General features: G+C 45.4%; 1 protein-coding gene and 1 pseudogene across 1 annotated transcript; one reads left to right on the forward strand and one right to left on the reverse strand.

Moving 5' to 3' along the window:
- Positions 1-3325: 3325 nt before the first annotated feature.
- LOC139783672 (uncharacterized) lies at positions 3326-6085 on the reverse strand. Its single transcript, XM_071722814.1, has one exon. The coding sequence runs from the start codon at positions 6083-6085 to the stop codon at positions 3326-3328; it is 2760 nt and encodes a 919-aa protein (XP_071578915.1).
- Positions 6086-11330: 5245 nt separating this feature from the next.
- On the forward strand, positions 11331-11642 carry LOC139783673 (AP-1 complex subunit mu-1 pseudogene; annotated as a pseudogene).
- Positions 11643-11986: the final 344 nt, after the last annotated feature.

Genomic DNA, 11986 nt, shown 5'->3' on the forward strand with positions numbered 1-11986 from the left:
CACGAGCAAATGATATTCAAATGCGTGAATTTGGTTGTTGATTTTGTTGTGCCGTAACCGGGATAGTATATTATTGTAGCGGTTAATATGACGCACGTGTTCGTTCAGATTATAATTTGTGACTGCTCGCCCGATCTTACAATTTGTCGGAGTCGACATTCCGTTGCTAGTCTAGGTTTCTCGAAATAGCGTTAACCTCTCGCTGTCAGTGCCTTGCGCTGGCCTTTGCATCAGCGCTTTCGGTCATCCCGGAGTTAAAATGGAAATTTTTAAGCGTACGGCGCAACTGAACAGAAATAACGCAACACCTACCTACAGCGCGACGCCTATACCACATATCATCTCGTCTTGCCAAAAATCGAATAATGGTATCATAATAAAAATACACATGGATGTATTTGGCATTTGACGCTCTTAAATTTGCGTTGGAAAAATTGTTATATTTGGCAAAAATAATAGGTGGGGGTGGGGTTAAATTAAAAAATGTGATAAAGAAAAATCTGATTACGCCATTGTAAAGAGCACAAAAAGCCATAAACATTTCGTACAAATTTTTTGTCGTTACGCCTTAAATTTTCGAAGATATTCGCAAAAAACTATAAAATCCGTTATTTTCGAGGGGTTGTTTCAACCCCTAAACGTCGAGATACGCAGCAAAAAAAATACGTGTTTAATATTTTTTGATGCTCAACAACATATCCAAAGCGCATCCAAATCGGGTAGGGACACTTCCGACCGTTCCCTTGTTAGATGTACAGAAAATGGTTCTTTTATCCAAAGAAGTATCATCTTCTTTACAACTCCCAAACACAAAAGGTGCATGTAATTTAATGGAGTGTGCGATATAGGTAAAAATCTCGGAATATTATTTAAATAGAGTATCCTGTTTGAAAATGTTTATAAGCATTAACAGCAAATGATTCATTTGTCCTTAAACGACATGGAAACCTTGTACTTTGAAAACAAATTCTATTATGTATATATTTCCCTTTAATTCTACATTTTATACACAGAACAAACGCTTTCGCTGGCGCATCACATATTAAACCGAATAATTTTATTTCTATTACTTTATCACCTGCACAGAAACCTTCGTTTATTAAACGAGTTATATCATTTACTAAACTTTACAGATAAACATTAGGATCTCGAGGTTTTTCATATCCGAAATAAGCCCCAACAAGATAGACCGTATTATCTGTCGTATTTGAACATAAAATTGGCCATAATGAAGCATTTGATGATTTACCTAATGGCAAACCATCAATATTTATAAGTAAATTAATTGATTTTATCTCATCATTTTTTATTAACATTTTTTGGATAACATTATCGAGACCCCAATGAAAATATTCTCTGTTACATACTGTGATGATATCTGTTTGTCGTGGAGTTTGTAATAATGTTCGCATTTGTGATGGAAAGTGATAAGGTGTGTATCTCTGCAAGATAGTTAACAAAGCGTTACATGCATTATGAGGGACATTGTACGATACAGCCCATGTAGCTAATAGCATCTTTGAAGTCTTCTTCAGTATTGTTTTTAATATTGTCAGTTGTGACATTGTACAAATTATGATCACTAGCCCGTATAACATTACTCTCACATTGTCCATAATGATTTATGTTGGCGAATTTTTATGTTTTCCGGGCGTAATTACGATTCGCCAATTAGCGTAAGATGCCGGGTCGACCCCGACAGGGATCCGACGTGCGGTTTGAATGAGACACTTGATTTGGGAGAAATGCACAAATATCGTTTAATTGTCAGGTTAATACAAATGCTGGTTGCCGCGCTCTTATTTGAGCACGACACTCGGCGCGCACGTGATTCGATGAGCGCTGATCACGTGATACGAAAGTGTTCGTAGAGCGCGGAGGCGATGGCAATTAAAACGCGCAATGTAGCTTGCACGCGATGAACGCACTTGAGGCGTTATACAGCAGTCGCACTTGTTCGTAACACAAGACGCGAGAATGTTCACAAAAGTCGGCTCGATCACGATAATCGAGCGCACAATGGCGAGGCACGCAGGGTGACTTATACGCGAATGTTCACTGCTCGCGGAGGCGAGAGCGAATTGCAGCACGCACGAACGGCGCGATAATTAGCGGTGCTCTGACAGAGCAGTAAACTCGGATGTACGACGGTATTTTTGAGACCGCGTGAACCGGGGTACGTTAACGGAAGCACGACGGTATACGACCTCGTGAACCGGAGTACTTTTAGCTACTGACCGCGAACTCTCGTGTTTCGGGAGCTTTCCTTCGCGCGACGCGTATCGACCAATCACCTGCGTTTCCGGGATCATGCGATCACGGCATGACAGGATCGATACGTGCCGCGAGAGACTTCGCGGTGAGGGTTGACGGGGGGAGCGGCGCGAAATCCCTTCGTTCGGAGGGCGACTGACGGATGGCGTTACCGGTACGGTATTGATCCGCGATCGCGAGAAAATTACGGAACATAACCGCCCGCCGCGAATAACAATTCGCAACAATTCAATGCCGCCCGCCGTGACGATTTGTTGATCTCGAGCCGCTTGCCATGCGGAGCACTGCGAGTGCTGAAACAACTTAAACTAGAATGATCAATTTACATAAGACATGATACATAGGAATATTTACAAGTATTTACAAAGTTTTATTGTCGTATAGGCATCGTGGAATGTCACTCCGGAGTGTTTATATCGACCGGCAAAAATGATAGCTTGACCACGGCACGTTTGTACGTGGATCGCGCTGTTTTAACCGAGACGACTCGCGTGAGTCCGTCGTCGCCGGGGTGACACTCGACGATTCTTCCCAATTCCCATCTGCTGGGAGGAGCGAGAGGATTTCGCAGAAGTACTAAGCGTCCGACTCGAGCTAGATACTGAATTTGACGCCACTTGGGGCGTTGCTGCAATGTATGCAGATAGTCATTTGACCAAAGCTTCCAAAAGCTGTCGCGCATCTGTGTAAGTAGCTGCCACCGAGTGAGACGCGTTTCCTTTTCCTCAAGCAACGAGGGGGTGGGAGCGCTTGTCAGCGCCGATCCTATCAAGAAATGACTCGGTGTCACTGAATTATAATCATCGAAATTGTCTGAACCGGGAGCGATCGGTCGCGAGTTCAAACACGCTTCGATTTTACATAGGAGCGTGCTTAGCTCCTCGAATGTCAGCGTGTGCGCCCCGATGACGCGTTTCATGTGAAACTTGACGCTGCGGACGCACGCTTCCCAAAGACCGCCGAAATGCGGCGCGGACGGAGGAATGAAGTTCCACCGAACGCCTTGGGTTGCTAGGCTACTTTGAAAATTCGAATCGCGAATGGCCTCACTCTATGTGACGGAGATTTCGCGTTGAGCGCCGTGGAAAGTCGTAGCGTTGTCCGAATACATATCACTGGGAACGCCGCGACGTGCACAAAATCGATCGAATGCAGCGATGAACGCGGGAGTCGTACAATCGCCAACCAACTCCAGATGAGTAGCTTTGACGGTCATGCAGACGAACACCGCGATGTACGCCTTTCTTGATGTGTGTCCTCGACCGGGAGTAGATCTGACCTGTATGGGTCCGGCATAATCTATCCCGCAGTGTAGGAACGCGCGAGGCGTCGACGTGACGCGACACGAGGGCAGGTCGCCCATTAACTCGTGCGCGGCTTTGGCGCTTTCACGAGCGCATCTGACACATTTATGGAGAACAGCTCGTATCGTTTGACGCGCGCGCAAGATCCAGTAGTGTTCACGAAGCAGGTGCAACGTGAATTGCGGCCCAGCGTGGAGGGCACGGATATGAGTTTCGCGTATTAGCGCGGTAACTAACGGGTGTGCAGCGAGCACGACCGGGTGTTTCTTGTCGTCCGGAAACGCAGAATTGCGGAGTTGGCCTCCGACGCGAATAAGTCCGTATTTATCGAGAAACGGGTTTAACGGTAGCAGTTTACTGCTGTTCGAAATTCGATTTAATGACTCTAATTGAGCGTATTCCACGGGGAATAACATTTGTTGCACTTTCTTGAGCCAGAATTCGCGCGCGAGATTAATTTCTTCCGGAAGAAGTAATATCGACGCGGGTTTTGCGGTCGCATTGACGGAATTTGAGCAACTCATTTCGCGAGCGCGGCGAGCGAATCGCATTACATAAGCGGTGACGCGCACCAGCTTGTTCCACGAGGAGAATTTGTCTCCGAGCTCCCATCGTTGGCAAGGGTGCACCAGGTGCACGGAAACGTGCGCTCGCTCTTCCGGTAGCGATTCTTGCAAATTTGATTGAGGCTCGGAGGGCCATTGATCTGCCGATAATTTGAGCCAGTCAGGCCCTTTCCACCATAGAGATTGCTGAATCAGATTTTCCGGTTTGACGCCCCGCGAAACGAGATCGGCAGGGTTTTGCTGTGATGGCACGTGATGCCATTCGACGTTTGGCAGGAGGGTCTGAACCTCATGCACCCGATTCGCGACGAACATTTTCCAACGTGAGGGTGGTTGCGAGAGCCAGGCTTTAGTGACCTTTGAATCTGTCCAACAATGGTAGATCTGAATAGTAATCGTGAGCGCGGATCGCACGGCGGCGATAGACCGCGCGAGCAGAACGGCGGCGAGCAACTCTAAGCGAGGAATACTCATGGGCTTGAGCGGTGCTACTTTCGACTTCGATAGAAGTAGCGTAATCTCGACTGTTCCGTCAAGATGCGTAACTTTTAAATAAACAACCGCTCCGTATGCGGAGGCGGAGGCGTCGGCAAACCCATGAATCTCCGCGGTGAGTGTATCGGAACCGTAACCGGTCCAACGCGGAATGACGATTTGTCGCAGTATAGGTAATCGAGTATAGTAATCTCTCCACTTACGGAGAAGATCATCAGGGATTACATCGTCCCATTTACAGCGAAGAAGCCAGAGCTGCTGCATCATGATTTTTGCGGTGATGACCACTGGGGCCATCCACCCAAGAGGATCAAAAATTCGAGCGATTGTCGAAAGAATTGAGCGCTTCGTGTCGGGAACCGACTCTGCAAGCGTGACGTCAAATTGAAAGACGTCCGTGTGAGGATGCCACTTGATACCCAGTATCTTGAGACGCTCGTCAGATTCGAGCGTTTTTGCGGAGGCAAGGCCATGATCCTGCGGATCGATGCCTTCGAGCAATACGGGATTGTTACTCGCCCATTTTCGGAGGTGAAATCCTGCTCGTTTCAAGAGAGAAATCAGTTGATCTCGCGTCTGAAGCGCGAGCGGTATGTCATCGGCGCCAAACACAGCGTCGTCGACGTACGTGTGAAGCCGTAATACCGGAACTGCCAAAGGGAAATCAGCGCCTTCGTCTTCGGCAACTTGCTCGACCACGCGAAGAGCGACGTTTGGCGCGTTTGCATTACCGTAAGTGACGGTGAGCAATAAATATGCTATTAAGGGCCCGTTTGGCGCGGGTCGCCATAAGATCCTTTGATAATTTACATCGCTTTTGTGGACAAGAATCTGGCGATACATTTTTGCGATGTCGGCGGTGAAGACGAACCGAAATTGACGCCATCGCAAGAGAATGAAAGATAATTCGGGTTGTAATTTACGGCCGATCATTAGATGGTCGTTCAACGAGAGACCATTGGAGGTGGGTTGAGAGGCGTTGAAGACGACGCGCAAACGAGTTGTTGCGCTATGCTCGCGGACAACTGCATGATGCGGTATATACACTACTTGACCATCAGGGGGGTCATCGAGAGGTGCCTTGGTCATGTGGCCAAGACGTTCATATTCCGCCAAGAAGTCGTGGTATTCCTTCGCAAGGTCGGGATTCGACCTTAACCGTGACTCGAGACGCGAATACAACGCGATTGCAGACTTTTTTGAGTCACCAATGTCGATAGGGGGCCCCGATTTGAACGGCAGCCGCACTATATATTGCCCGTTGGGGGCACGAGAATGTGTAGACACGAAGTGTTCTTCGCATTGACTCTCTTCCGGTGAGAGATGAGTTTGCTGAGGAAGTTCTTCGACCTCCCAGAACCGTTTCAGCTGATCGGAGATTTCCGACAACACCGTGCAGTGGTGCGTTTGAATGCGAGTCGGCCGTGACTGCGACGGCATAGGCATTGGTCCAGACAGGAACCATCCAAAAATCGATTTTTGAGCGACGGGCTCATGAGGGGCGCGATTACGGACCTCCGGCAGTAAAATCGCGCCATACAAATCAGCACCGATAATGACGTCAATCGGCGCCGCGCTAGTCGGATCGTTATCAGCTAGCGTAAGTTCGCGAATGTACGACAGTTTCGTTATATCCGGAACGCGTTGCGGAATGTAAGTCGTGAGCGACTTGAGAACAAGAGCGGAAACGGAGGGCGCCGGGCCCGTGCCGTCACGCGCTGACACATGAACTTTAGCTGCGCTGCGTGCGGTGGCAGCGGTCTCGCCGATCCCAGTGATAGATACGGAGACGCGCGTACGCGGGAGACGCAGTCGCTAAGCTAAACGTTCGGTGATCAAAGTAGTGACCGAACCTTGATCCAATAACGCGCGGACTATACTATGTCGACCGTTGAGCCCGCTCACCTTGATCCAGGCCGTAGCTAATAAAATATTTGATTTTGAAAAGCTAGTGTGAGATAATAGATGCGAAGTTACTTCGTCAGTTGAGTCTGTTTTCGTTTCTGTAGATGAAGGTGAGCCCTCACTTGTCGAACTATTATTATTTACATCGGTCGTGTGAAGCAACGTATGGTGCTTCTGCTGACATTGACGGCATGTGTTCTTGCTCGAACACGCATCGCGAGTGTGCCGTGTACTCAAGCAATTGTAGCAACAATGATATTTCTTCGCGAGATCACGCCGTTGAGCGACGCTTTTATTGTGAAAGTCCGGACACGCGGACAAGAAGTGCGTCTTTTGACACATGGGACATTTGGTCGAACTTGCGTTCGCTGCGTGACTCTGAACAGAGGAATTTTGTTTATTGCCCTTGACTTGAGACGAGGCCGGGAGAACATTCTCGAGCGCACGTATTCGTGATAGAAGAAATTTATCAAGTCGATCGTATGTTGGATACTCTGACGTATCGCCAAGTTGCAATTCCCAGGTGTGAATTTATCCAGCCTTTGAACGAGCAAATAAACCAAAATGTCGTCCCATGCATCAACAGACCGACCGAGGTTTTTTAATGACTGTATTGCTATGTTCGCTTTATTGCGCAACGCGGTGAGAGCCACTGCGGAATCAGAAGTCGCTTGGGGAAGCGTGTGCAGAGCGTGGATGTGATCATGTACTAAGCGGCGGCGATTATCATATCGCGTTATTAGCAAACTCCAAGCTATCTTAAAATTCGCGTCAGTTAATGCCATATTGCGTATGGCATCGCTGGCTTCACCCTTCACGCAAGAGTGCAGATACTGCAAGCGATTAACATCTAACAATTCGCGATTATCAATGATTAAGGCTGTAAATTGATCTCGAAACGCTTCCCACTCGCGAAACTCCCCCGAGAATTTAGGAAGACTTATACGCGGCAGGTGCGAAAGAGAAAACGCGGACTGATCCGTGCGCATCGTCGATGCGGCAAATGACTGGTTGTGACTCACGACCGGCTCCAACTCCTCCAGGCTCTCCGACATGTGGTCCAGGGCTGCTTGGTAGGCGTTGTGCGTAGTCTCGAAGTGATTGTCCTTGAAGTAGGACAGGGATGCTCGCAGGTCCTCAGGGATGGTCTTGGCTACAGCGGCGTGTCCGCTGACGAACTGATTCCATGTCTCCTTGAGAGCGGAGATCCTCGAACGGACCTTTGCTGGCGTTAGGTTGCTTCGCCCGAGCTTCTTGAAATTCTCAAGACAACGCTCGATCACTCTTTGGAGTTGCGGTTGACCGCTCAATTGCTCTGCCATTTCGCACCAGCTGGTTTGACTCGTCCTCAACAAGCACGCCGATCCGGCTCGAAGGACCAGAAATTATGTTGGCGAATTTTTATGTTTTCCGGGCGTAACTCCGATTCGCCAATTAGCGTAAGATGCCGGGTCGACCCCGACAGGGATCCGACGTGCGGTTTGAATGAGACACTTGATTTGGGAGAAATGCACAAATATCGTTTAATTGTCAGGTTAATACAAATGCTGGTTGCCGCGCTCTCATTTGAGCACGACACTCGGCGCGCACGTGATTTGATGAGCACTGATCACGTGATACGAAAGTGTTCGTAGAGCGCGGAGGCGATGGCAATTAAAACGCGCAATGTAGCTTGCACGCGATGAACGCACTTGAGGCGTTATACAGCAGTCGCACTTGTTCGTAACACAAGACGCGAGAATGTTCACAAAAGTCGGCTCGATCACGATGATCGAGCGCACAATGGCGAGGCACGCAGGGTGACTTATACGCGAATGTTCACTGCTCGCGGAGGCGAGAGCGAATTGCAGCACGCACGAACGGCGCGATAATTAGCGGTGCTCTGACAGAGCAGTAAACTCGGATGCACGACGGTATTTTTGAGACCGCGTGAACCGGGGTACGTTAACGGAAGCACGACGGTATACGACCTCGTGAACCGGAGTACTTTTAGCTACTGACCGCGAACTCTCGTGTTTCGGGAGCTTTCCTTCGCGCGACGCGTATCGACCAATCACCTGCGTTTCCGGGATCATGCGATCACGGCATGACAGGATCGATACGTGCCGCGAGAGACTTCGCGGTGAGGGTTGACGGGGGGAGCGGCGCGAAATCCCTTCGTTCGGAGGGCGACTGACGGATGGCGTTACCGGTACGGTATTGATCCGCGATCGCGAGAAAATTACGGAACAATTTACATATTTATTGTTTGGAAACAAAATCTCATCATCTACATTAATAATGGTGTGATTTATATCAAATGTGTGATTTTCATTATTGGTAATTTCAGTTATATCTGAATCACAAGAATCTTTAATAGAAGTGCGGATAAGGTGCACATCTTTTTTTGAAGATTTTTCAGAACATCCTATAAAATCAATATTTGTTTGATCTGCAATAATTCGTCTAATATGGCGTTTCGATACTAATAGTTTCCTTTTTCGTGCATTATTCATATTTACTTACAATGACTACAATATAGCAACGGATTTTGAGCTGAAAGAAGAATACAGGACTGTAACAAAATATCTAAATATCTAAAAAATATCTTGAAGTAGCTTAAATGCTTGTTGATCTAAATGTGACAAAACGTGACATTCTAAAGATTAAAGAGTTACAGAATTCTGACAAAAGTAAAAATTAGGAACAATTTGGGGAGTTGTAAAAAGTTGTAAATTGATAAAAGCATAAATTTTTTGTTACGTATTAAGTATAACATATTTTACAATATTTTGGTATTAAAAAATTAGATTTTATATTGAATGTTAAAATTACTATGTCCATTTTTTAGAATAGCATTTCTTAAAACTATAACCACGGCCTATTTGTTAGCAAAACAGAATTGAAATAGGCATAATAATGTTGTTAATATGCAGCATAAAATCTAATTGTTTTATATCAAATTATTGTTAAACGTACTTACAAGTAAATAAACGTAACAAAACATTTATACTCCTATTAATTTTAAACTTTTTATAAATCTTCGGAATTTTTTAATTTTTAACTACTTTAAGGGGTCCTGTAATCCCTTAATCCATATTCTATATCAAATTTGAGCGCAAAAAGAGAGGAAATAGAAATTAAAATACAAATCGCATGCAGCCCAGTTAACACAGAGCATACGTTACATTACGTCTATTTATAATATCGCACTCAACAATATAAATGTTATATAATAACGAATGCTCTGTCTTAAGTGGAAGTATATGGAAACGGTACATTATAGACTTACCATATGTTGCACCACAGCTAGATATATAAGTGATAAAAGTGGAATAAGGCAATCTGTAAAAAGAAATAAATTGGAATAAAATACAAGTCCCAATAAGGTACAAAACTATCTTGCAATTTTATTAAAGCAGGCTTGGTCAACTTCGAGCTCCGGACTCACGACATCCTCCCTTTCCTGCAACCACGGAGAGTGGGGAAAGAGATTCTTCGCGCCGCCACGGAAGCCTCGCAGCAAAGAAGATCCGCGGGAGGCCAAGACACGGGACCAAGCTTGGATCCCCGGGACCGGCACGAGAACGCCGATCGGTTCACCTCGCCCAGGCCCGGCACGTCAGCCAAACCTGCTTCCCGACCAAGCCCGACACGCCCCGCTCCTCAGAGCCAATCCTTATTCCGAAGTTATGGATCCAATTTGCCGACTTCCCTTACCTACATTAGTCTATCGACTAGAGGCACTTTACCTTAGAGACCTGCTGCGGATATGGGTACAAACCGGCGCGACACCTCCACGTGGCCCTCTCCTGGATTTTCAAGGTCCGAGGGGAAGATCCGGACACCGCCGCAACTGCGGTGCTCTTCGCGTTCCAAACCCTAGCGGAGAAGGACCTCTTTCCCTCAATCTCCGTAAATGAAAAGGGAGAATATGGAACTAGAAGTCCACCAGGCCTGTGTTAAACTTATACATAATATAAACAGGTCTTTCTGAGACGTCATTAAGATATGCATATGTGTTGTCTGGGATAGTTCAAGTGCTGAATATAAGACGCGCCGCAGTATATAACCTCAAAATATACAAGTCGAGCTTAGTTAAAGAGAATGATAAAAAATAAGTTTACTTACCAATTCTATCTTTTCGATGACAGTTAATAAATAAATTTCTGCGCCTTTCCACTTATTTTACTAATTATAATAATTAATATTGCACACAATTACTCGGCTCTATTATACACGAGACGAACGAACGATGCGCGGGAGAAGCCTCTGGAAGCACAACAGTCTGAACAGTCACCGATCATCTTTTCCGCGCAGCGCGCACGCGCGATGATGACGGCGAATATATATACAACGCGAGCACTCCGAAGTTACTGGAAATGAGTAATAATCACGTGTGTTAGTGATTGATGTACATTTCTACATCTGAAAAATCAGTTTATTTCTCATCAAAGCAAATATATTATATAGTTACGCGCATATATTATATATATATAGTCACGCGTTTTTTTAGTATTTTTGCAATAATGCTGCAAGATTTTTACAATCTTGCTACTATCTTGCGCTGTAATATGTATTAAATATTACAATAATTAATATCTACAATGTTGCTGTGATATTGCAGCGCAATCTGCAATATTGCAACGTTTCTGCAATGATACTGCAAGTTTCTGTGCTGTATGGGTTATAATATTTTAATAGAAACTATTTATGAAATATCTTTTAATAATTCTTGTAATAATATATTACATATATAGATAAGGGGATTCATTCGCAGCGTCGTACATCTCAGACCCGGGACAAGATGTCGACGTCAGCAATATACATTTTGGACGTGAAGGGCAAGGTGCTGATCTCGCGGAACTACCGCGACGACATCGAGACCGGTGTCATAGAGAAGTTCATGCCGCTGGTGATCGAGCGCGAGGAGGAGGGCAATCTTACGCCCATCATTCAGGCCCCGGAATGTACATACGCTTATATAAAATATAACAATCTGTATATCGTGTTGACTACCAAAAAGAACGCGAACATATCCCTAGTATTTGTATTTCTGCACAAAGTGGTGCACGTCATGCAGGAGTATTTCAAGGAGTTGGAGGAGGAGAGTATATAATAAGAACCGAGTTCTAAAAATACGATTAATTAGATCTTAGCAGCTCCAACAACGTGACTATAAAAACATGATAAAAATGTAGGTATATAAGTTCCCCGTATATCTACTTAGAGTTTTGTTTACATCTTGTTAGCGAGAACTTTATCAAATATTGAAATATGTATCTCGTCCATTTAAATTAAACAAAATAACGTTGTTTTATGTTTTATATATTGATACTAATGTTAAATTATAATATATTATGCCAAATTTCAACACTTGTAGCAATATTTTTTGCACATAAAAATTATAAATGAAACAAATACCCTATGCTCTGTCACGTCTTTTTCACTCCCGGTCGTACC

This window comes from Temnothorax nylanderi, unplaced genomic scaffold, assembly GCF_030848795.1.
Source record: "Temnothorax nylanderi isolate EJ_2023f unplaced genomic scaffold, tnyl_v1.0 TNYL_tig0529_pilon, whole genome shotgun sequence".
In the NCBI taxonomy this organism is placed as follows: domain Eukaryota; kingdom Metazoa; phylum Arthropoda; class Insecta; order Hymenoptera; family Formicidae; genus Temnothorax; species Temnothorax nylanderi.